At 38.6% G+C, this 27,712-nt stretch overlaps 1 protein-coding gene across 14 annotated transcripts in view; it reads right to left on the minus strand.

Moving 5' to 3' along the window:
- AHI1 (Abelson helper integration site 1) overlaps positions 1 to 27,712 on the minus strand; it is a 219,081-nt gene that overhangs the window by 32,088 nt on the left and 159,281 nt on the right. For 5 of the 14 annotated variants that reach the window (XR_012324849.1, XR_012324847.1, XR_012324852.1 and 2 more), the window contains one exon: positions 2,289 to 2,338. Coding sequence is in view for 6 of the 14 variants with exons in the window: in XM_073789619.1 (XP_073645720.1) it covers positions 2,289 to 2,338 (50 nt within the window). In the remaining 8 variants the exon portion in view is untranslated. Of the gene's footprint in view, positions 1 to 2,288; positions 2,339 to 3,824; positions 3,891 to 4,668; positions 4,767 to 4,876; positions 4,920 to 27,712 lie in introns of those variants that run through there. The other 9 variants (XR_012324850.1, XR_012324848.1, XR_012324854.1 and 6 more) reach the window with 4 other exon arrangements.

The raw sequence follows: 27,712 nt of genomic DNA on the forward strand, positions 1-27,712 counted from the left end.
GCCTTTAAATTAACCTATAAAAGTTTCTTCTTGGTATCTTTTTAAGATAAGAGAGTGTAGCTTTATTAAAATGTGTAAAAACTGTTTGCACAGAAGTGATTGACATTTCTGAAAAAAATTAAAAAGTATAAATGAGACAAGAAATTCAAGTGGAAAGTGGTGAGAGGCAGTCCTATGTGGCTCATTTACAAAGTTTGGTCAACCAACTAATGAGCAGATGTTAGTAACTGAATGGCAAGGCTGCAAAGAAACAAAAAAATTAGCCTCTATCCATTTACTTGGGTACAATGGACTCATTTAAGTAAATTAGAGAAATAAAGAAATGACATACTGGGCTATAGTATTTCCACCTTCAACTTGCCTACAGTTCTTAAGTCATGAGAAATGTATCTTAATTCATCCTTACTTCTAAGAAATTATGAGTACAGGGAAAGCCCAAAGGCTTTAGATGAACTTGAGCATTTAGACATATCTGAACTTCTCATGAAAATTTATTTTCAGAAGTTTCTTAAGCGCTCTATGTTCAAAAAGAGAAGCCAAGCTACCCTGACAGCCTTAGAAACAAGCTGGGATGGTTTTTGAGGCTTTTTTGAATTTTAATCTGGAGAGCATTATGTGGATCTCTCTGTCACCTGAAAATACGTATCCAAAGTAGTCAGAGTGACTACAGAACCTTTCATTCACATATTAGATAAAAGTTCTAAAAAATTTTATTAAAATGTTCATAGAGAGGACTGTTCCCATAATGTATTAAAATATGGTCATTTTTGATTGTTGAAACGGAGTTTGTCCTCACTGATCCAGCGTATTTTTTTACGTGGGTGATCTGTCACTGAGTATACTCCTCAGAGCCAGTTATTATGTGATCAATTATTATGTAAAATTTCAATTGTTCAGTGATCGGAACTGAAAACATACCTGGCAGATATAACAAAAACAAAAAACTGAAAGACCTGGGATGTGTATTTGTGTCGTGTGATAGGCAGAGAGAAAGCATGGAAAGAACAGCAGATTGGGAAACACAGGATCTGTGTTCTGGCACTGGGTCTGCCTCTTACTACCTCCCTCAGATCATGGTTCTCCACGTGCAAAAGAGGGGTCAGAGCAGTGGTCTGCAAGGAAATGGGGAGACTCAAATGTGATAATGTGAGTGACTGTGCTCTGATGTAATACAGGGCTATATATAATCACATAATCATCAATATAATTTTATCTCTCAAAAAGAAAGATTTTTTAAACTTACAAAAAGATGACATCTTACCAAGGAGCCTAATAACTCTGAATATAGTATAAAAAACAAACACACACACACCCTGGTAGTCTGAGAATCAGGAAACTTAGGTCTTGCTTGGTTCAAGCGCTGACATAAATGTGCCTTGTGACATTTGCACAAGGTCTTTCCTCTTAGTTTTCCTGAATGTAAAACAGAGGGAATGTAGAATTTCTAAGGGATCTTCTAGGTCATGATTCTGTGACTCTTAAAAATACCATTTAAAAATTCTATTTGCCTTTCATCTGTAGAATGAAATATTATAAAATAACGCACGGTTTTATCTGATAATGCCTGTAAATTAGAGTGTCATGTAAATCGGAATTTCTGACCTAGAAGAGACATATTCTAAATGTCAAAGTGCATAGCAGGGTTAACGAATAAATATTGGGTTGGCCCAAAAGTTCATTCGGGTTTTTCTGTAAGACATTATGGAAACCCCTGAACTTTTTGGCCAACGCAATATTTTCCTGAAGGACATTCAGCAGGGATTCTCTGTGTGCACATGTGTGTAGGCATGCACCCAATGTGGGGACAGTGGCGGTGGGATGGGAGGGCACAGCAGACACCTGAGCTGTTCAAGGTTGTTACATTCATGTGATAGTTTGCTAGTGACGTGTGAATATGAAGTCAGGGCTTCAGATTATGTACAAACTCATCTGCAATGATAAAAATTGAGAAGTGCTTTGCAAAGGTTTTCGGTGTTTTTTTTTGAGGTTTTCTATTTATGTTATTAAGTAATATAGCAAGTATCAAAAAAATACAAAAACTTCCTAGAGATCTTTTAAAATAAATACTTCAAAACTTGCTCATCTACCTTAGGCATTTCTAAGACATATACAATGATAATGTTTTGGGTATTAGCTTTTTTTCTTTAATGCCTCGAAATAGGCATTTCATAATTTTTTTTAGTGTGGTATTATGAAGAGGGAAATGGATAAATTGTCCTTAAAAAAAAAAAACAAAAAAAACACAACTATTTATCACTGCAAATTATTTAGGAGGAAAAGCTGCTTACTGTGTCATAGACTCTGAGCCCGGTCTGAAATCCTGGGACTTGAATGACTGCTGTGAAAGAAGAACAAAGAGTAAATCACGAATCACAGAAGGCAACACAGGCAATATTCACACGCTGAAAACCCACCAACTAGACGAATGAGGAGAGAGCATGCCTGTTCTGAACACAAGTGTCTATCGGCATGTCTATCACAAGTGTCTATTCACGCCCATGGAAAACCAAGGAAACAGCTCTCCAGATTGGTTAAGCGCTCTTCATAAAGAAAGTGAGCTTTCAGGTGTGTGGCAAAAAGAGTCAGTTGTGAGTCAGCCTAAATTAATTCGGTAATACTATGTTATATTACTTAAGTTCTAAATTTACCTTTCAACACTGCATCTTTCCTTTGTAATCCTGTCAGTACACTGTATTTTCATGGTGTTACTCACTGAACTATGTGTAAAATTTTGAATCTGCAAGCTCTTTAAATCTTCTACAAAATTTGCTTAGTATGTCTGTTTTATTAATGGCACCTCCATAAGAAAATCAAATAAGCACTTTCAGCGGTGCCAGATTATACTCTGAGTGTTAGACGGTTCCTCTAGAGTTTGAACATTAATTCCAAATGAAAGGATACTGTGGAAAATGGTGGTTGATATGAGACAGTAGTTTAGAAATCAACTTAATCTTGCTATAAGACAGACTTGCAATTTTTTTTTTTTTACAGATAATTACATGTTATGGGAAGGATCTACTTAAAATTCACATAGAAAATATAAATCACTACTATGTTAAAGTTTTGAATTACATACAAATGAAAGAGATATACCATATCTACCTAATTAAAATTTTAAAACCCCAGAAAACAAAAAGCCAAAATGAACTGAAAGACAAGGAGTACAACTATCTCTTTCAGTCTTAACTTCTTTGAGTAACTACTGCTTTCCCAGTCTTATCTCTACTGAAACTTGTTTGCCTTTTTGGATTTCCTCCTTCACAATCAGATTTCAGCAAGATTTGGCACTGAGTCCCTTTAAACAAGTATTACTTTTCTTATCATAAAGATTTCAAGAGGATTTTGTACTTTTCTGGACCATAATTATGTAATATTATTGCCGGCTATAGACCTTTAAATCAAGCATGTAATGAAAACAACAGTTAAAGGGCAAGGAGACTTAGTGGCAAAACCTGAATGTGGTAGTAAGTGAGCCTATTTCAAAGAACAACAAAAGAACCAATCTCGGATTTTTCTCAACTATTTGAAGATGATCTGACTCAGTTAAAATGTGTTTGGGGAAAAAAGTACAAACACATAGAAAATTTAAATTCAAGGACTAATGCAGACTGCAGAATTGTCTACCTGCCCTCAAACCCATAGAGCAAAAGAAAACCATCAAAACCTCTCAGAGAGCATCAACTGTAACTGAATTTCTTCAGTTTTTTCCCCAGACTTATGAAATAAATTCCAAACACAGCCAACAGATTAAAGGTCAGATGCTTCTTTTACATGGTCTAAGTATTACTTCTCTCTCTTTGCCCAAGGCAAGAGCAACATCTTACCTTAAATACATGTATGTACAGTTGGCCCTCAGTATCCAAGGGGGATTGGTTCCAGGACACTCCCACCTGCACAGATACCAAAATCTGCAGATGCTAAAGTGCCTCATATAATGGTGTAGTATTTGTATATAACCTAACAACCTCCTGTATACTTTAAATCATCTCTAGATTACTTATAATACCTAATACGATGTAAACGCTATGCTAATAGTTGTAAATACAATGTAAATGCTATGTAAATAGTTGCCAGCATGGCAAATTCAAGCTCTGCTTTTTGAAACTTTCTGGAATTTTTTTTCCAAATAATTTCGATCCCTGTTTGGTTGACTCTTTAGATGTGTAGCCCGTGGATAAGGAAGGCCAACTGTATATGAAATGTTGTAAAACTACTGGATTAAAAAAACCCAACATAATGGCTCTAATCAGAATATAAGTCTACTCCAGAGGTTGAGGGAAGGGAAGTCAGACTGAATTATACATCACTGTTACGTCAGCGTTACTTTTCCTTTCTTGTTGTGACCCTGACTAATGAGTAACAACATATTACTACGTGCAGGTCTTACCAAACCTGCTTCTAGTAGCCTCTTCATATGAAATGGGTGCTGTGATGTCTTAAGCAGGTTAAACATGGTTCCTGCCCTGTTTCCTACTGTATTACTGCATTACTGTAGCGGGCATATCCAAGTCCTTTTTCATGATGCAAAGGTTGGCTTAACCTATGTTCAAATGCTATGAATCACAAATTAGTAGGAGATCCACATTACAAAGTCTTGACACTGATTAATAAAAGGACACCACTTATTTCTTTAGGACCAATACTTCACTTCTCAACACCTTTACTCACTCATTCCTTGGTCTCAGCAGCAGCGCGCCATATGGGTATGGAGGCAGAAGGAGAGGGAAGAAGGAGGTGTCTCTGTGAGCTGTTTTGTTTCACTTTATCTTTAAACAAAAAAGCCCAAGGCTATGAGACAATCAGCCCATAAGCACCCTCACCCCCCATCAAGGCCAAGGAGTATGATTGCCCTTCTTGCCCTCTTGTCCCCACACACCTCTCAGCTGTTTTGTGAACTTCATTTCCTCTTCATGGATACCCTTGATTTGGAGAGGAGGGGATAGAGAGAGGAAGATGAGCAAAGCAAAGGAGTTGAATGAAAGGATCAGAATCCGGAGACTCTTGCTTCCCAAACCCTCACAACTTCATAGTGATATTTTTAAGTTTAGATGCAGTGAGACAAACGTGAAAGGAATGATTAATGGAATGATTTTCAGTGCCTCCAGTGATTACATGGAGATTTACCAAGAAGAAACAACTCATAAATAACTTTGGAAAAGAGAAATGGGCCATGCAAACAACTCCCCCAAATATTTCTATAAACTTGAAGCCTGAATGTAAAATTAAGTAAATGTTCAATCTATGTTTGTTGCAGCAGCACACCAGCTTTAAATAAGGCAAATTTATGATATACTAGAACTCTATTTTTAAAGCTATTTATATACCTCCTGATATCTACCTTTTCCAAAGAATTAATATCTGCAATTGTTTTATATCCACTTTGTAGGAATTTTTATTTAAAAGGAAAAAACCCAACAACGAGGGCCGTCGGTTAAATTCTAATCCTGGTTCTGTCATTAACTCTCTATGGCCTCAGTAAGCCACTTAACTTCTCTTGAGGTCTGTTTTTCTTACTTGAAAATGTACAGCAGGTGCTCAGAATAAAAGCATGAACTATCATAGCACCATTCTTATATTTTACAGATGAGGAAATGGAGGCCCAGAGTCAGCAAGATTACAGAAGTAGCCTGAAGGTTACAATCCTGTTTTTCAAACTGGTTTAAAAGCAAAACTAGTTTTCAATACAATTTTGTTTGAAAGCCTCACATACAAACACTGAAAAGTAGAATTTCTCTAGGTGAAGCTAGGTTTGGTGGTCTGGCAAACCTGGCCTCCCCAGACCTACCCCACAGAGCCCTGAGGAACAGGGCTCTACAGAGGAGAGAGTTTACAAACCACTCGACTAGATAAGCTCTTTCAGGTTTTCTCTGTTGCTAAAATTATGTTTCTGGGAGCATAATTTTATGACTTTAAATATTCATACAAGTTTGCTGTTGATTCTTTGATTTTAGAATTTATTGTTGATTATTTGAGTTGTATTTGACGCTAAATCCTCCAATTATGCTTTTCCTTAAGGACAAAATATTCCTCTGCATTAAGATGCAGTTTCTATAAGTATATTAAAACAAAAAGTAAAGGCCTTCATCTTGATTCATGATTTGTAGTTTGGGATACTAATTATGCCAATTAAAAACGACAACAATAATAAATACTTAACGGAAAGCCACTCTAGGGGCAAGGCACCGCACTATGTGCCGTGGAGATACAAAGCTATAGGCTCCGAGAGCTTATACTCTGACAGGGGAAGGCATGGAGACAACCAACAAGGCAGAGGGAGATCCACATTATGATAAAGGAAAAAAATGTGCAGATATAAAGGAACAGAAGCCTTGAATTGCAACTGGAGGCTTTTGAGAAGGATTCTCAGAAGAGGGAGTATTTAGCTGTCTCCTAAGGGATAAACTGAATTTCTGATAGTTGGCGTAGCACAAAAACTATACAGCTGGAGAAAACAGGGTAAGCAGAGGTTTGAGGTTTTGCGTCTGCAGGGCAGCATACTCGGGAGGGTGATTTGGGAGATGAGGAAAAGTGGGTCAGAACTACTGTTCAATCTCTGAGGGATGAGAGCTAGATTAAAACCTAAGAGATTTGGACTTCAAAGACAAATACAGCATCAGCTAAGATGTCTGAGCTGGTAAATCACAACTTGATTTCTATTTTAGGAAGGTACCTCTGGTAGGCAGGTAAACGGTGCAGTAAAGACTGGAGAATGGGAGCGTGGAGACCTCCACAGGTAGGGGCTGGGGGGCTGGTTCCAGCAATCTCCTTCCCAGGTTCCTCCCCCTCAGTGCACTCTTTAAAAAAGCTGGTGCTCCTTAATGTCTTCTACCCTTTAGTTCTGTACACTCCTCTGTTCCCATGGATTCGACAGGTATGTTTATGCTAAAGACTTCCAAATCAATACCCAGAGCCTGGATCTCCAGTTTTCTTCAAAATGATTTGGCAATCGTTAGTTTTCAGCAAATCTTGTAAATACGGTCGTTTTTCTGAACATACACTTGGAACCATCCATCTTCATCAGAACTACCTCGCAAGCCTGAGTTCTCAGCAAATCTCTCCCGAGCCCCCTGGCTGCTGCACAGGTGCTACACACAGCGCAACTTACGCTGAAGTGCCCTTCTGCTTTTACACACTGATGGTCACGTTAGAAACCTAGGTTGCTCCTTTTCCTTCACATGGATTTCCTCACCAAACCCTACTTTCGCATTATGGCTGGCTTGGATTGCTGCAACCGCCTCTCCTGGTCTTATTTCACTGCTTTTTTTTTCCCCCCTTCTCAGAGCTTAGAGAATGAGCTTTTGAAACAACTGATTTGATCATGCCATCCTCCATGTTTTAAATCCTCCAATGGCTCCCCAGTATCTTCAGGATCAAATCCAGCTCCTTAACATGCCATACAAGGATCTTCTTGATCCCATCTCCTCGTTCAGGTTCAGCTTTCTCTCTTTTTAACTTTGCAGCCTAGGCTCCAGCCATGATGAAATATTTGTGGTGGCCTGTGTGCCATGTCTTCATATTTGTTCAGTCTGCCTGGAATGCTCTTCCTCCCATAAAACTCAATTTAGAAATCAACCCCTCTGGAAAGCCTTTCCTGACTTCATTAAGCTTGGGTCAGGGGCCACTTCCATTTGCTCCCCTGCATTTCATATAGAACTCTACCAAAACAGACTTTTATGCTGTAAAACCCCCGATATTTGACTGTTCTTTCAAGAGAGAAGTCCTTAAAGGTGAAGGTAGATGATGATTCCGTAACACACTGGAGTAGAGAAGAAAAAAATCGGGTTTTTAAAAATTGATTTGGTTTTGGGCACACTGGACCAGAGATTCCAGAATGAATGCATGAGCCATGCAAAAAGTCGTATGCATGAGCCATGCTAGGAATATAGTAGGTTCCACCTTCGTGAACGTGGAAATTTCTAGTAGGCGGTTAGAAATACACTTGGGGAATTCAGAACAGGAGCCGAAGTTACGGATGTAGACTTTGATACATCTGAAATACCAAAGTAATATTTGAAATGATAGGGGTAGAGGATAATCCAGAAAAAAGTGCTAGAGAAAAATAAAAGACATACAGCATGTAGCTTGTAGAAGGCTGGTATTACAGTGGCAGGCAAAGCCAGAGAACGAGCGAGAAACAGGAGAGGTAAGCGCACTGTTACAAACATTAAGGAAACAGAAAAAAGCAGGGGTGTTAATGACCCAGAAAGCTGGCATACGGAGGATTTTTTTACACGGTCTATAAACTGCTGGAAACAGTCCCTCCCTCCATCGGGTGCTTTATCCCTTATCCCTTCCCCTATGACCAGCTGGTTTTTCAGTTTCTCTGATGAGCACTTCTAGCTACTTGAGGGCTTCTGCACAAGCTGTTTCTAATGCCTCAAATGTATCCTCCTGCCCCCCACCCCCTTACAAAAACCACCCCATCCACTTCTCACCACAAGGCCTCACAGCTTCCCTTCACTGTCCTTTCACTGCTTATGTTTTAGTTTTATGACTCATTAATTACAGTTATTTTCACTCATTAGGCTGTAAGTTCTGTAAGTGGAGGGACTATTTCTGTTTAATTCACCATTACACCATCCAGACAACATTCTATCACAGTGCCTGGAAAAACAGCAGGCATTCAATATATATGTGTTAAATGAATAAACTATAAAGACACCAAAGGGGTGGAGGAGTGAGGATGCAGATCATTGGTTGAGTGAGGCTAGAAAAATGTGGGAGGGGAAAATGACCAAAAATACAAGTGGAGAGATCGGCCATAGAAAGGAGGGCACTTCTTTCTATGATCTGAAAGCAGCTGGAGAAGGAAGGGGAAGTAACAGAAATACAGAGAAAGCAGGGAGACAAAGTCAGCCTGGAGTAAGAGGTTACGTGGACCTTACCATGACCAGGCACTGTAAGGCATGGGGTAGGGAGTCAGTCAGGAAGAACAAAAAGATGATCAAGACCACGGGCCTCACTGAGGCTGGGAACCACAAGTAAGACACAGAGACAACCACCACAATTCTGTGCTTTTCTTTAGCAATGATGAATTCCAGAGTAGAAGTGAGAGAAATGGACAACTGGTTTACCCCCAGACCTGGGGACTGGTAAGACCTGTATGCCAAGTCACACCAAGTGCCATATGTATACGACATCAAATTGCTAAATAAGTGCTGCTTCCATGCATTTATTTCCTGGTGATCTAAGTGAGCTGGTTTGGGGAGAGTGAAAACTGATGGCAGATAACCAAGAAGGCAGGAAACATCAGAATGCCACCACTCCCCCTTTTGAAAAAAGATTTCTGCAAACTAAAGAATCATTTGGGTCACCAACTGCCTCTTTTGGGACTGGACTATTCCCTAGTGATGGGCGATAAGGGAAGGAAACTGGAGAGACTGAAGGAGACGTGACAATTTTACCAACCCCACTGCAGCCCTCTGCACACTGTTGACCATCTGCCCGTGAGCAACACCATCACTGCTGACGTTCGACAGGGTCAGGTCTGATTTGGAAGGTTAATACACACCTTAGTACAGCTGCTCCTATTTCTTTGCCTGATCCTTCCTTCATTCAGTAAACGTTTACTGAATACCTGCTTTGTGTCTGATGCTGGGGATTCAATTTTAAACGAGACACAGTCTCTGCCTTAAAGAAGTTATGGCCCTTTTATTCCATCCAAAGACAAAGAAAGGAACTGAAGAAAAAAGTCGTGGGCTTCCCTGGTGGCGCAGTGGTTGAGAGTCCGCCTGCTGATGCAGGGGACACGGGTTCGTGCCCCGGTCCGGGACGATTCTACGTGCCGCGGAGCGGCTGGGCCTGTGAGCCATGGCCGCTGAGCCTGTGCTCCGTAACGGGAGAGGCCACAACAGTGAGAGGCCTGCGTACCTCAAAAAAAAAAAAAAAAAAAAAAAAAAAAAGTCGTATGCATGAGCCATGCTAGGAATATAGTAGGTTACACTTTCGATCCAATTTCCTATGCCTGACCTTTTCCTTCTTCATCTTTACTATAAAGACTTACAGGTTTTATAAAACGACTGTGTACTTTTAATAGTTTCAAAATACAGCTAATCCTCATTATTTGTGGATTTCCTATTTGCAAATTTGCCTACTCACTAAAATTTACTTGTAACCCCCAAATCAACGCGTGTGGTGCTGTCACAGTTGAATACATGCACTGGCGCAGAGTGGTGACACATCTGAGCTGCCCAATGCACATATTCCCAGCTGAGGGAGGAATGTTAGTACCTCCCAATGTCTTGCAATGTTTCTCATGCTCCGTCTTATTGTTTCAGCTCTCAAACAGTAAACAAGTGCCCTTTTTATGATCTATTTAGTGCCATGTTTTTCACATTTTTGTGCTCTTTGTTGGTGATTTTGCTGTTTAAAATGGTCCCTAAGCATAGTGTTGCAGTGTTGTCTAGTGTGACTAAGTACAAGAGGGCTGAGGTGCCTGTCCCACAGATAAAGTATGTGTACTAGTTAAGCTTTGTTTAGGTGCAAGTGACAGTACATGAGTTCAATTTTGATGACTCAACTGTATTAAATTAAGTGTCTTTAGACAGACATACACGTAAAACAAGGTTATGTATTGACTGGTTGATGAAAATCTGGTGACCAGAGGCTCTCAAGAACCTAATCCTGCATTTCCTCTAGGAGCATTGGTTTAGAATTCACTAATTCAGTGTTCATGGTGAATTTATAAACATAATTACTGTAAATGACTAAAATTGACTGCGTATTTTTAGGCATGGCTTCTGTGCATCCACCATATTACTATTTTACTGTTCTTACTTGCTACCTTTCCTAATCTTATTCCTTGACAAATCTATGAAGTTTTGGGGAGCTCTGTCTCAATCGAATTGTAATCATTCATAGAGAATATCCTACACGTCCAGTACTAAGGTGGGAACTCTGGGGGGAATATGAATGTTGGAAAGTTGATTCCTGTTGGTTTCACATGGCTGTGTGTAATGGCTTATAGACTCATATTTAGTCAGGTCAATTGGAAGTTTATAGCCTGAGATCAAAGGGCCTGAAGTAGATATGTTATTCCTTTGATGAGGCTGGAAGAACATTCTCTAGCAAAATTCCGTAACTCTGTGTCTACAAAGGAGCTTTCACAAATATAAAGGAGTATCTCCCAAAGAGTAGCACGTTTAGGGTAGAGTCTGGGCACTGATATTTTCACACAAGTGCCCAAGGTGATTCTAAGGCCTAGCTGTTTGAGAACTCCTACTCTGGCATATAACAAACCAATAAGCTGTGGGGGTTGGAGAGCTCAGGACTGATTCCTGATCTCTGTGTGTGAAGCTGACTTTGCTTAGTAGCTGGTAAGCAGGGAATGGTGTGGTCCCTGTCAACTCCTCCCATTCCTGCCTTCTCCCCTTCCTCTGGTTTGAATCTCAATTCTTACCAGCACTATCCATCAAGGATTTCAAATTCCCTCCCAACAAACAACATTAAACAGACACAGTAACTCTCAGGCTCGTAATTTATGGAGGGCAAAGATATGTATAGGAGAAGTTCAAGATGGCGGAGGAGTAAGACGTGGAGATCACCTTCCTCTCCACAAATACATCAAAAATACATCTACATGTGGAACAGCTCCTACAGAACACCTACTGAACACTGGCAGAAGACCTCAGACTTCTCAAAAGGCAAGAAACTACCAACGTGCCTGGCCATGTGGCTGACAGAGTCTTGGTGCTCCAGCCAGGTGTCAGGCCTGAACCTCTGAGGTGGGAGAGCCAAGTTGGGACATTGGTCTACCAGAGACCACTGGGCCCCACGTAATATCACATGGCAAAAGCTCTCTCTGAGATCTCCACCTCAGTGCTAAGACCCAGCTCCACTCAATGCCCAGCAAGCTACAGTGCTGGACACCTTATGCCAAACAACTAGCAAGACAGGAACACAATGCCACCCATTAGCAGAGAGGCTGCCTAAAATCATAATAAGGCAACAGACAACCCGAAACACACCACCGGATGTGGTCCTGCACACCATAAAGACAAGATCCAGCCTCACCCACCAGAACACAGGCACTAGTCCCCTCCACCAGGAAGCCTACACAACCCACAGAACCAACCTTAGCCCCTGGGGACAGACGGCAAAAACAATGGGAAGTACGAACCTGCAGCCTGCAGAAAGGAGACCCCAAACACAGTAAGGTAAGCAAAATGAGAAGACAGAGAAATACACAGCAGGTGAAGGAGCAAGGTAAAAACCCACCAAACCAAACAAATGAAGAGGAAATAGGCAGTCTACTGGAAAAAGATTTCAGAGTAATGATAGTAAAGATGATGAAAAATCTTGCAAACAGAATGGAGAAAATACAAGAAATGTTTAACAGGGACCTAGAAGAACTAAAGAGCAAATAAACAATGATGAACAACACAATAAAATTAAAAATTCTCTAGAAGGAATCCATAGCAGAATAACTGAGGCAGAAGAACAGATAAATGACCAGGTAGATAAAATAGTAGAAATAACTACCGCCGAGCAGAATAAAGAAAAAAGAATGAAAAGAACTGAGGACAGTCTCAGAGACCTCTGGGACAATATTAAACACAACAACATTTGAATTATAGGGGTTCCAGAAGAAGAAGAGAAAAAAAAAAGGGGACTGAGAAAATATTTGAAGAGATTATAGTTGATAACTTCCCTAATATGGGAAAGGAAATAGTCAATCAAGCCCAGGAAGCACAGAGAGGCCTATACAGGATAAATCCAAGGAAAATCACACCAAGACACATATTAATCAAACTATCAAAAACTTAAATACAAAGAAAAAATATTAAAAACAGCAAGGGAAAAGCAACAACTAACATATAAGGGAATCCCCATAAGGTTAACAGCTGCTCTTTCAGCAGAAACTCTGCAAGCCAGAAGGGAGTGGCAGGACATATTTAAAGTGATGAAGGAGAAAAACCTACAACCAAGATTACTCTACACAGCAAGGATCTCATTCAGATTAGACAGAGAAATTAAAACCTTTACAGGCAAGCAAAAGCGAAGAGAATTCAGCACCACCAAACCAGCTTTACAACAAATGCTAAAGGAACTTCTCTAGGCAGGAAACACAAGAGAAGGAAAAGACCTACAAAAATAAACCCCAAACAATTAAGAAAATGGTAATGGGAACAAACATATCGATAATTACCTTAACTGTAAATGGATTAAATGCTCCAACCAAAAGACATAGACTGGCTGAATGGATACAAAAACAAGACCCGTATATATGCTGTCTACAAGAGACCCACTTCAGACCTAGAGACACATACAGACTGAAAGTGAGGGCATGGAAAAAGATATTCCATGCAACTGGAAATCGAAAGAAAACTGGAGTAGCAATTCTCATATCAGACAAAATAGACTTTAAAACAAAGACTATTACAAGAGAAGAAAAGGATACTACATAATGATCAAGGGATCAATCCAAGAAGAAGATATAACAATTGTAAATATTTATGCACCCAACATAGGAGCACCTCAATACATAAGGCAAATGCCAACAGCCATAAAAGGGGAAATCGACAGTAACACAATCATAGTAGGGGACTTTAACACCCCACTTTCACCAATGGACAGATCATCCAAAATGAAAATAAATAAGGAAACACAAGCTTTAAATGATACATTAAACAAGATGGACTTAACTGATATTTATAGGACATTCCATCCAAAAACAACAGAATAAACATTCTTCTCAAGTGCTCATGGAACGTTCTCCAGGATAGATCGTATCTTGGGTCACAAATCAAGCTTTGGTAAATTTAAGAAAACTGAAATCATATCAAGTATCTTTTCTAACCACAACTCTATGAGACTGGATATCAATTACAGGAAAAAATCTGTAAGAAATACAAACACATGGAAGCTAAACAACACACTGCTTAATAACCAAGAGATCACTGGAGAAATCAAAGAGGATTCAAAAAATACCTAGAAACAAACGACAATGAAAACATGATGACCCAAAACCTATGGGATGCAGCAAAAGCAGTACTAAGAGGGAAGTTTATAGCAATACAATCCTACCTTAAGAAACAAGAAACATTTCAAATAAACAACCTAACCTTACACCTAAAGCAATTACAGAAAGAACAAAAAACCCCCAAAGTTAGCAGAAGGAAAGAAATCATAAAGATCAGATCGGAAATAAAAGAAATGAAGGAAACGATAGCAAAGATCAATAAAACTAAAAGCTGGTTCTTTGAGAAGATAAACAAAATTGATAAGCCATTAGCCAGACTCATCAAGAAAAAAAGGGAGAAGATTCAAATCAACAGAATTAGAAATAAGAAAGGAGGAGTAACAGGTGAGACTGCAGAAATACAAAGGATCATGAGGGATTACTACAAGCAACTATATGCCAATAAAATGGACAACCTGGAAGAAATGGACAAACTCTTAGAAATGCACAACCTTCCGAGACTGAACCAGGAAGAAATTGAAAATATGAACAGACAAATCACAAGCACTGAAATTGAAACTGTGATTAAAAATCTTCCAACGAACAAAAGCCCAGGACCAGATGGCTTCATAGGCGAATTCTATCAAATATTTAGAGAAGACCTAACACCTATCCTTCTCAAACTCTTCCAAAATATAGCAGAGACAGGAACACTCCCAAACTCATTCTACGAGGCCACTATCACTCTGACACCAAATCCAGACAAAGATGTCACAAAGAAAGAAAACTACAGGCCAATATCACTGATGAACATAGATGCAAAAATCCTCCACAAAGTACTAGCAAACACAATCCAAAAGCACATTAAAAGGATCATACATTATGATCAAGGGGGGTTTACCCCTGGAATGCAAGGATTCCTCAATATATGCAAATCAATCAACGTGATACACCATATTAACAAATTGAAGGAGAAAAAGCATATGATCATCTCAATAGATGCAGAGAAAGCTTTCGACAAAATTCAACACCCATTTATGATAAAAACCCTCCAGAAAGTAGGCATAGAGGGAACTTTCCTCAACATAATAAAGGCCATGTACGACAAACCCACATTCAACATCATTCTCAATAGTGAAAACCTGAAACTATTTCCACTAAGATCAGGAACAAGACAAGGTTGCCCACTCTCACCACTGCAATTCAACGTAGTTTTGGAAGTTTTAGCCACAGCAATTAGAGAAGAAAAAGAAATAAAAGGAATCCAAATTGGAAAAGAAGAAATAAAACTGTCACTGTTTGCAGATGACATGATACTATATGTAGAGAATCCTAAAGATGCTACCAGAAAACTACTAGAGCTAATCAATGAATTTGGTAAAGTAGCAGGATACAAAATTAATGCACAGAAGTCTCTTGCATTCCTATAAAATAATGATGAAAAATCTGAAAGTGAAATTAAGAAAACACTCCCATTTACCATTGTAACAAAAAGAATAAAATATCTAGAAATAAACTTACCTAAGGAGACAAAAGACCTGTATGCAGAAAATTATAAGACACTGATGAAAGAATTTAAAGATGATATAAATAGATGGAGAGATATACCATGTTCTTGGATTGGAAGAATCAACATTGTGAAAATGACTCTACTACCCAAAGCAATCTACAGATTCATGCAATCCCTATCAAACTACCACTAGCATTTTTCACAGAACTAGAACAAAAAATTTCACAATTTATATGGAAACACAAAAGACCTCGAATAGCCAAAGAAATCTGGAGAAAGAAATATGGAGCTGGAGGAATCAGGCTCCCTGATTTCAGACTATACTACAAAGCTACAATAATCAAGACAGTATGGTACTGGCACACAAACAGAATTACAGATCAATGGAACAGGATAGAAAGCCCAGAGATAAACCCACGCACATATGGTCACCTTATCTTTGATAAAGGAAGCAAGAATATACAGTGGAGAAAAGACAGCCTCTTCAATAAGTGGTGCTGGGAAAACTGGACAGCTACATGTCAAAGAATGAAATTAGAACTCTCCCTAACACCATACACAAAAATAAACTTGAAACAGAATGTAAGGCCAGACACCATCAAACTCTTAGAGGAAAACATAGGCAGAACACTCTATGACATAAATCACAGCAAGATCCTTTTAGACCCGTCTCCTAGAGACATGGAAATAAAAACAAAAATAAACAAATGGGACCTAATGAAACTTAAAAGCTTTCACACAGAAAAGGAAACCATAAAGACGAAAAGACAACCCTCAGAATGGGAGAAAATATTTGCAAATGAAGCAACTGACAAAGGATTAATCTCCAAAATTTACAAGCACCTCAATATCAAAAACCAAAGAACCCAGTCCAAAAATGGGCAGAAGACCTAAATAGACATTTCTCCAAAGAAGATATACAGATTGCCAGCAAACCCATGAAAGAATGCTCAACATCATTAATCATTAGAGAAATGCAAATCAAAACTACAATGAGGTACCATCTCACACCGGTCAGAATGGCCATCATCAAAAAATCTACAAACAATAAATGTGGAGAAAAGGGAACCCTCGTGCACTGTTGGTGGGAATGTAAATTGATACAACCACTATGGAGAACAGTATGGAGCTTCCTTAAAAAACTAAAAATAGAACTACCATGAGACCCAGCAATCCCACTCCTGGGCATATACCCTGAGAAAACCATAATTCAAAAAGAGTCATGTACCAAAATGTTCATTGCAGTTCTATTTACAATAGCCAGGACATGGAAGCAACCTAAGTGTCCATCGACAGATGAATGGATAAAGAAAATGTGGCATATATATACAGTGGAATATTACTCAGCCATAAAAAGGTATGAAACTGAGTTATTTGTAGTGAGGTGGATGGACCTAGAGACTGTCATACAGAGTGAAGTAAGTCAGAAAGAGAAAAGCAAATACTGTATGCTAACGCATATATATGGAATCTAAAAGAAAAAAACAAAAAGGTCATGAAGAACGTAGGAGCAAGATGGGAATAAAGATGCAGACCTACTAGAGAATGGAGCTGAGGATACGGGGAGGGGGAAGGGTACGCTGGGACAAAGTGAGAGAGTGGCATGGACATATATACACTACCAAATGTAAAACAGACAGCTAGTGGGAAGCAGCCACATAGCACCGGGAGATCAGCTCGGTGCTTTGCGACCACCTAGAGGGGTGGGATAGGGAGGGTGGGTGGGACGAAGATGCAAGAGGGAAGAGATATCGGGACATATGTATATGTATAACTAATTCACTTTGTTATAAAGCAGAAACTAACACACCATTGTAAAGCAATTACACTCCAATAAAGATGTTAAAAAAAAAAGCAAACAAAATACAATAAAACATGAAATTTTATTTCATAACTTAGATATTTGGGCATATAATTACTTTCATGACCAGTTTAAGTCATATAGTCTTCCGTGTTTTATGTCTCTACAATAAAAAACTAAATCAAACTAAATCAACTAAAAAAAAAATGTGACCCATATACTAAGATTGTTCATATGGAAAAATTCAATTTGAAATGTAATATAGACCTATGCCTGCCAGTGAGTTTAAGGACAGGGCAGTATTCAGCCTTTATGGTCCTGGCCCAGGCATGTTTTCTCCTGTGATCTTGGGAACGATATTGCTTTTCCAGTCAGTGACTATGCAAGCAGGCAGACATGGTCAAAACATTTTCTCACAAGGGAGATGCCAACATTTGGAGGTCTATCAAACATTCTCTCTCCTTCGTGTGAGATACAGCAGTGGGTAAGAGGCTGCTGCTTAAACACACCCACAGTAACAGGGAAGCAGAAATAGGGGTAAAAGAAAGAAAAGACTCATCAAGTACGAAAAAGTTTAGTAAAAGAGTGGTAAAAACAAAGCTGTTCCAGTATGTTCAGAGATCTTGCATTGTGCACATGGTTTATGAGGATAAAAGAGATATTCAAATAAAAAAAGACTTCCTTTTTTATGTCAGCTGAAGGATAACCATGTTAAAATCAGGGACAATTATGACCACATTATTGGGATTGCTAAGTAATAATAATAATAACATTAGCATACCGTTAATTTTCCATGGTCTCTGTGAAGATTTAGCATACAGCTAAGTTTCTTAAGCAAAGGAAATAAATGGTAGTCAGGAGATATCTGAATCTGATTAAGAGACATCTTAATCATATTCATCACATTGAGCCTCACATAGCTGGATACATCTTTACATGAAGCTGTTGTTTTTAAGTAGGGTAGTCTGTAACTCCAACATCACTACTTATATATGTGCACGTAATGGGAAAATGAAAGCAAAGTTTCCTTAAAATAGAGCAGTAGTTCTCAACTGTGGGGTGTGGGTGGGGTCCGTTTGACCCCCAGGGGAAATTTGGCAATGTCTGAAAGACATTTTTGATTGTCACAACTGGAGAGGGTTAGTGCTTCTGGCATCTAGTGGGTAGAGGCCTGGGAGGCTGCTAAACATCCTACAATACACAACATATTCCCCGTCAACAAAGAATTATCAAGCCCCAAATGCCAATAGTGCCAAGGCTGAGAAACCCTGGAGTGCCTGACAAAACAAGAGGACAGCAGAGTTAGGGTATCAGAGAACTTATGAAAAAAGGTCATGCTGATTGTCAAGTCAGAAGACAGGGGGACTGATAACAATCAATTCTGCCACTATCTAAAGGGCAATTTATGACTAGGAATGACTGGTGGGAAGCTTTCCCAATAACATGGTTCACATTTTAGATTTGTAATAGCTTATAGGAGGGATATTACTGATACTTAGGTTAACTTGCAAATATCATCATGGAGCGCAAACACTGTATTATTCTATCAAACGGCCCTTAAAGTCACTGTTGGAGAGAGTATGGACCAAGGGGAATATTGGTTTAATCCAGTACAGCATCACTTATTTTATGCTTTCACGTATCTCATCGTTCAAAGATTAGAATCCAAACTTGCCTTCTCAGAGTCATGAAGGAGTCCTACAAATACTTATCAATGGTTTATTGAAACAGTTACCAAGTCTTTACTGAGAATTTATATTATTCTCTAAACTGAGTTTTCATGGAAGATTTGTGTAAGAAAATGAGACGTGATGGAGGATGGGCTCAGAGACTCAAACCAGCTGAATAATCAGTGGGTTGCTAAACTGGAAAACAACTTTGCCCTTATGTTATTCTGTACAAATCTTAAGTAATGCGAGTTAGGAAGACATCAAGAAAATGAAACATTCCCCAAACCTAGTTTTGCGGTAGAGACTATGGGGGGATTATCTCACAGTCCCTTTATTTCAGAACCACTGGCAATGATCTAGGTCCTGCTCCCAGGAGAGATAAAGTGAGAAGACAAGCAGTTTGTGGGGTCTAACTCTGTTGAGGGTGAGAGGGTCTTGGAAACATGGAGGGGCATTGCCCAAAGTAGCAAGAAAAATAGCTGCGGGGGAAGAGACAAAGCACAGGCTGAGGTACACTTGGCATGGACAATGGCTGAGGCAATGGTGTAAGAGGAGAATGAGTAGTAAAACTTTACCAGGCCTGTGATAGAGTCAAAACCTTATGGGTTCCTTGCAGGGCAGGAGAGATTCTGGAAGCTTTTAGAGTTCCTCCTTGTAGAACGTTTAGGGACTTTATTGTTGGGAGTGGAATCTGTGCGTGTGAGGTGACTCACACTGGCTTTGCTGTCGTATCATCGGGGTCCCATTCACTCTCTAGACTAAAAGATAGTTTTCAAATGTAAATAACGTTTTTTTTTTGAAATTAACATTTTTCCTCAAAATATTTATAAATTACTGAGCCAAATTATGGAGAAAAAAGAAATACGTATCAGTGTCATCTGCACTGAGGGACACCAATAAGCACTTTAGCTTTAATTTACTTGTAAGATAAAATATTGCCTTAATTCTCTTCAGATAAAGAAAACTTCACATATTCCTGGAATTTTAAAGTGAATCTAAGCATATATTAATTTTTATCTATTTAACATAAATTAGCGATTAAATCAACTGTATTTTCTTTGATAAATGAATTACTAAAGTAAAAAATATATAAATTGATTTTATTCTTTAGCATTAGGAAGAAGGCAATAATAATTATGATTGTATTCAATGATTTAGTGCACATGAACTTTTAGGTAGTTGGAAAATCTGCTACCACTGTCTATTATAAATTTGCTGTTGGACTTTAACACAATAATAAAATCATATAATTCCCATGGTTAGGAATAATTCAGATGCACTCCTGGTACATGGAGAAGTAAACGGGAAAAATTTTTTTCTATATGAAGTGATTTTTGAAAATAGTGATATATAGCACAATTAATCCAGGCTTCAATAAACTGTCTACTTTTGGGATGAAGAGGGTAAATAAAAATTAGATGTTTTTTAGAATAAAGCAGACACATGCACACTGAAGGCAACTTATTCATTGCCTACTGTCTTCCTGATAGGTTGACAGAATTATCAATGTAAAATTTTGTGTGCATGTGTTTGGCTGGAAGAGGAACCACAATGGAGTTATCTGATGCTTTGGGGTTCTGTGCTCTTGTTTTGGACTAAACAAGAAAACAGCTGTTTCTGAATACAACTGGAGTATGCAGTTTAGTTAGGAAGCCAGCTCTTTTGAATTAACCCAGCCTGCTCTTACTGACTTTATATGCTAAGCAAAATACTGAAAATAACAAAAACACTTTTCTCAAATGAAGAGATGAGCTATAATGGATATTTTAATAATTATCTTGGAATAGAAAAACTAATAACTATTATTCATTTAATGAGTTTTTAGAGAAAGAAAAATAAAACATCACAGTTAATCTCTTCACATTCACAGAAATAATCTAACATTCTTGTTGTAATTATTACTATACACCTGGCATTTATACAAAAACATAATTGGCTGTGTTAACACTGAAAAATTTATTGAAGGTAGAAAGTACTCTTCTATCATGGGTTTCATTTTTTAGAAATTAAAAAAAGAAGAAAACCAAGCATTTTCAGAAATTTAAAAAGAACCTGGGCATTTTAGGTATTAAGAAAAAGACAATAGGGCATCTCAGTACCTTGAAACTATGAAAAGAATAGAACTGTCTGTGCTAATAAGAACAGATATCCAACATATACAAAAATAAACTCATAATGAATTAAAGACTTAAAGGTAAGCCTTGAAACCATAAAACGCCTGGAAGAGAACACAGGCAGTAAACACTATGACATGGGTCTCAGCAATATTTTTTAGATCTGTCTTCTCAGGCAACAAAGACAATAATTAACAAATGGTACTACATCTCACTAAAAAGCTTTTGCACACTGAAGGAAACCATTAACAAAATGAAAAGGCAACCTATTGAAAGGGAGTAGATAACTTGCAAGTGATACATCTGACAGGGGTTAATATTCAAAATAATGTATGCAACTTAATATCTAACAAACAATCCAACTGAAAAATGGGCAGAGGATCTGAACAGACACATTTCCAAAGAAAACATACGGATGGCCAACAGGTACATGAAATGATACTCAACATCAGTGATCATCAGGAAAATGCAAATCAAAATCATAATGAGTTATCACCTCACACCTGTCAGAATGGCTATCCTCAAAAAGACCAAAAATAACAAGCGTTGGCAAGGATGTGGAGAAAAGGGAACCTTTATGCACTGTTGGTGGGAATGTAAATTTGTACAGCCACTGTGGAAAACCAGTATGGAGGTTTTAAAAATAGAACTACCATATAATGCAGCAATTCCACTTTTGGGTATTTACCTGAAGAAAACACAAATTCAAAAAGACGTATGCACCCCTATGTTCACTGCAGCATTATTTACAATAGCTAAGATATGAAGCAAGCTAAGTGTCCATTGATAGATGAATGGTTAAAGATGATGTGGTATATATACAATGGACTATTACCCAGCCATAAAAAGAAAATGTTGCCATTTGTGAAAACATGGATGGTTCTAGAAGGTATTATGCTAAGTGAAATAAGTCAGACAGAGAAAGAGAAATATCCTATGATTTCACTTACATGTGGAATCTAAAAAACAAATGAACAAACAAAACGAACCAAAAACAGATTCATAGATACAGAGAACAAACTGGTGATTGCCAGTGGGGAGGGGAATGAGGGATTGGGTGAAATAGGTGAAGGGGATTAAGAGGTACAAACTTCCAGTTATGAAATAAATAAGTTACAGGGATGTGATATACAGCATAAGAAATACAGTCAATAACACTGTAATAATTTTGTATAGTGACAGATGGCTACTAGATTTACTGTGGTGATCATAATGTATTTATTAAATGCTGAATCACTATGTTGCACACCTGAAACTAATATTGTGTGTCAACTATACTTCAAGAGATTAAAAAAAGATGTCCAAGATATATTGGCGAAATAAAAATATTAAGTATGATCACAGTTTCATCAAAACAAAGAACAGACATGAATAGACATGTATGTATACATATGCAGAGAACATTTTTAACAGGATATGCAAGAAACAGAGTAAACATGATTAGTAGCAGGACAGAGGAGTTTTATTTTTCATTTACACTATTCTTTATTGTTTGGATTTTTAAAACTATGAGTTTTAAAATATATAAAAGTAATATAAAAGTATATAAAATATAAAAAAGTATAATATATAAAAGTAATATAAAAGTATATTACTTTTACCGAGAGAAATGGAAATAAAAATAAACAAATGGGACCTAATGAAACTTAAAAGCTTTTGCACAGCAAAGGACACCATAAACAAGAAGAAAAGACAACCCTCAGAATGGGAGAAAATACTTGCAAATGAAGCCAGTGACAAAGGATTAATCTTCAAAATTTACAAGTAGCTCATGCAGCTCAATATCAAAAACACAAACAACCCAATCCAAAAATGGGCAGAAGACCTAAACAGACATTTCTCCAAAGAAGATATACAGATTGCCAACAAACACATGAAAGGATGCTCAACATCACTAATCATTAGAGAAGTGCAAATCAAAACTACAATGAGGTATCACCTCACACCAATCAGAATGGCCATCATCAAAAAATCTACAAACACTAAATGCTGGAGAGGGTGTGGAGGGAAAGGAACCCTCTTGCAGTGTTGGTGGGAATGTAAATTGATACAGCCACTATGCAGAACAGTATGGAGGTTCCTTAAAAACTAAAAATAGAAGTACCATATGACCCAGCAATCCCACTCCTGGGCATATACCCTGAGAAAACCAAAATTCAAAAAGAGTCATGTACCACAATGTTCACTGCAGCTCTATTTACAATAGCCAGGACATGGAAGCAACCTAAGTGTCCATTGACAGATGAATGGATAAAGAAGATGTGGCACATACATACAATGGAATATTACTCAGCCATAAAAAGAAATGAAATTGAGTGATTTGTAGTGAGGTGGATGGACCTAGAGACTGTCATACAGAGTGAAGTAAGTCAGAAAGAGAAAAACAAATACTGTATGCTAACCCATATATATGGAATCTAAAAAAAAAAAAAAAATGGTTCTGAAGAACCTAGGGGCAGGACAGGAATAAAGATGCAGATGTAGAGAATGGACTTGAGGACACGGGGAGGGGGAAGGGTAAGCTGGGACGAAGTGAGAGAGTGGCATGGACATATATACACTACCAAATGTAAAACAGATAGCTAGTGGGAAGCAGCTGCATAGCACAGGGAGATCAGCTCGGTGCTCTGTGACCACCTAGAGGGGTGGGATAGGGAGGAGATATGGGGATATATGTAAATGTATAGCTGATTCACTTTGTTACAAAGCAGAAACTAACACACCGTTGTAAAGCAATTATACTCCAATGAAGGAAAAAAAAAGTATATTACTTTTATAGTGTAAATCCTCAAATTAATTAAAATTTTTATACAAGGAACTTTAATGACAATTTTCCTCCCCAAATAAATGAATGCTACAGATTAATGCTTAGGCTATCAAAAATAAAGAGCCTAAAAAAGAAATGGTCCATGATACAAACACAAATAAACTAAGACTGTCAGCACTTCTTTTTTCCCAAACCTTCTGAGTTTCTTTCCTCCCTGATAGCAGCAATTTTCTTCCTTTTAAGAGATGCAAATTTACAGCACACTGTGATAAAAATGTTCTGGAATGAACTTGAGGAAAACGTTCTCCTATACCCCTGTGGTACAGGTTAATTTGTCTGGGGATTCTCTAGCCAATTGTGGAGAGTAACGAACAAGGCCCGTCCCCTCCTCTTGCAGTGGAGAAGTCAAATGCTGCCATCACCCGCTAACACTTCAATGACCCAGACGAAATGTTAGAAGGTACCGGGTACATTTAGCAACAGACAGGTGTGTTCCACTTGGAAGGACTTAGGAGATTCAGCAGCTACCAAAAGGTATAATTTTACTTCTTATTCTATAGTTTGAATAGAAATAACTTAAAAAAGAAAAAAAAAAACTACTGAGGAGGTTTCTTTCCTTTTTTCCTTAAGAAGTATAGACAATACAATTCTAAAGACCTCCACATGAAGAAAGGGTACAATGAAACAAACATAAAACAGGGAGGTAAAAAAGCAAAACGTGGCTGGCTGTGCAGGTAACAGCTGTCTACCTGTGTTGCTGACTAGGTGGTAGAGGAAAAAGGGCACCAGCCTGAGAGCATGGAGGCCGAGCTCCAACCAGGAGGGTCATTCTGAACAAACCCCTTATAACCTTCCTGGATCTACCCTGATTTCCTCATCTACAAAGTGAAGGAGTTGACTAGAATCACCAGGGTTGATCTCTAAGGTTCCTTCCATGTCATCAATTCTATAATTCTACGAACTTAGGACCCACCCCTCCCACGCCCCAATTCTAGTCACTTATCACAGATCACTTTTCATGCCCTTCTTTTTTTTAAAAAAAAAACCAAACCCTTATATATGATAATAAAAATAAAACTTGCACATGAAATTAAACATCTGATAGAATTTGTGGTAGGTTTATAAGGCAGGATCTTGATAAAAATCAAACCATAACATATTCTGATAAAGAAACTAAACTGAAGAAATACAACTATGCCAGGTGCTAAGGAAGCCCAGTTACACATTTCTCAAGGGCTGGCTGTTTGTGTCATGACTCAGAGTGTACCCAAGGCATTTTGGTTACCTGGGATGACATTAACGTTTCCCAGGGACTTCTTACGTACGTGTAGGTCATTCTTTACACTTTCTCCCACAGGGAAGCAAAATACTGTCTAACTATACATGTGGTACATTCCACATGTAAAGTTAAATACATATATGTAAGATTCTACTTTAACACATGGATTCAGATAAAGCAGATCAAATCATGTTCTTCAACAAAAGAAATCCTTGCATCTTAAAACTTAAAGCCTTATTCGAGCTCCATCTTCTCCACGAGAACTTTTCTACTTCCTTCCCTAAATGTATTCTTATCCTCTGCAACTTCCTTGCTTTACCTATTTTATGTTTTTAAATGTTTTACTTGCATATCTACAAGTTCTTTGAGATCTATTAGAATTAGGATTTGGGAAGCAGTGGGATAGCCTGAAGCAGACCTCAAGGGTCAAGTTGGATATCTGAAGAATTGTCTGTTGGAATATGAATATAAAGGTCTATTTCAAGCATGGAGATCAGTCTGTGAGAAGAAAAGGCACAGAGAATTAAAAAATCGATTACAGTCTAAACTAAGACTATGATGCAGTGAGTTCTGCTAAGTAGAGCGTGGCACAGGCAGTGAGAACTGGGGAGTCTTAGAAGCAGGTAAGAGGTTTCCATCCACAGGAACACAGGCATGTCAGGAAGAGGCAGCCAGAAAGACACTGACAGAGTTCCTTATATCTCCTCTGGCTGAGGCAGAATGAGCTCGAGGCTGTTGGACAGGAATATACAAAGGTGGGGGGTAGGTAACCCTAATTTCAAAGGTCAGCATGATGCAGAGTTGGGAATACCAGTAAGCCAGTAAGCCACTACAAGTAAAGGTTGTGTCTTTCCTAGCATCTCACACAGTTCCTGACATAGACTACAAGTCTTGTTAGCTGTCACAACGACTCTATGCCGATGTTATAAATGCTTTCATTGCATTATATGTCTTTAGGTTAAATTTATATTAGCATCTTCCTAAATTCTTAAATCTGGTGAATTCCAAACAATGGATACTAATATACATGCAACATTTGCTCACAGCCACATTTCATGCCAGTCCTTTCAACTGTATCCCTTGTAGTCCCATACTGTTATAGGCAACCATCACCATAAATCCTTGCTGGATTTGAAACTGGAGTTTTACCAAGAATTGTTTTTGTTTCAGTTCTTTGCAGCATAAGCTGTTCATTCACACAGAACCCAACCGTGAACCATGGGGGCTGGAATTAATACTGGCCTCCTCTTAGCTCTTTGCTGCTGATTTTAGGCTATTATACTTTAAGAGCGCTCCTCCTTGGGTGCCTTGACATTGGCTATAACACCCTCTATTTATCTTTGCAGCTGTTACCTTTGGACCTTGTGGTCACTCTAACACAATGCTTCTCAATGCTGGCTGTACATTACAATCACCTGGAAAGCTTTTGCAATCTACCCATGCCAAGGTCCCATTCCAACCCACTTAAATCAATTTGTGGGTGTGGAGACAGACATTTATTTATTTATTTTAAAAAATTTCTCATGTGACTTCAATGTGAAGCCAAGGTTGGCACATCTGCTCTAACACAAGAATTAAGAACTTCAGCTCCAGGTTCACCTGTGTCCTCTTCATCCCAACTCTTGCAACCATCCTCGAATTTTAATGTCCAAGAGAACAACCTGCCCGATAGTCTGGGTCCTAATTCCTTGACCAGCTCAATTCTAATAACACGTCCTTTGATTTCACTCCAGCTCTTATACACAACTCTGTGGATTTACCATAACTTTGGGTTGCTTGACATCTGATACATAATATTAAATAAGTGAAAGAATTTCTGGCTTTACAGAATTTTTTCTTTTTTTGGAACCAAGCAAATAAACCACTTTATTTTCAGCTAGTGGGAGAAAAACCTGGAATTACAGGCGAGCCCCCATTGCAGCAGTTCACACTGTCGTGAAAAGTTGGCTTACAAAGTCCTTTAATGAGTTCCTGCCTTCTTGCTCTGCATAGTACATCGGTATCTTCTCCATAGATGGGAAGGTAACCATGGCTCCTGTTCTCCAAAAAATTAGGTTTAAGTTAATGGTATGACTTAAGGAGCTCAAGCCCGTCTAGCTTTATCTGGCTTTACAGGCCGTAGCTCCAGTCTGTTAACTGCTTTCTCGTTTGACACTTTCCTGCTGCCACTTGGGCGTGGGTGGCTTGCTGCAAGCTTGCAGAGAACCCTGCTTTCTAAGTCTGCTGGTCTTCTCCCGACTGCACGTCCTTTCTGGTCCGGGTGACCCTCCATGGTGTGTCACTCCAGTGACTTGTCTGACCAGTGTTACTGAGCCTCTTATCCTCTTCTTCCCCATCACCACCCCCCAACAGCTCCAGTTATGCATCCGACTAAATCTGCCTTCTCCACTGCTAGGCCCTAGATGCTAAGCGCTACTGAGAAAAAACCCAACTGCACATTCAATCCAGAATGACGTCACCTGGATTTTTATGGCATCCAAATAGCAGCTCCCAGAACTACTCAGGAATCTCCTTATATGTCCCGCATGAGCCCCTGCTCCTGCTGTCCTTACAGGTATTCTAACAGTCACTACTCTTCTTCCTATCTCACTCCTATCACATTTGAAGTGGACCTTCCTTTCAGTTTTGGAGAACATGAAGATATCCTCAATTTCGAGACTTCCACGCTATC

The sequence above is a fragment of the Tursiops truncatus genome, chromosome 12 (assembly GCF_011762595.2).
Source record: "Tursiops truncatus isolate mTurTru1 chromosome 12, mTurTru1.mat.Y, whole genome shotgun sequence".
Lineage (NCBI taxonomy): Eukaryota > Metazoa > Chordata > Mammalia > Artiodactyla > Delphinidae > Tursiops > Tursiops truncatus.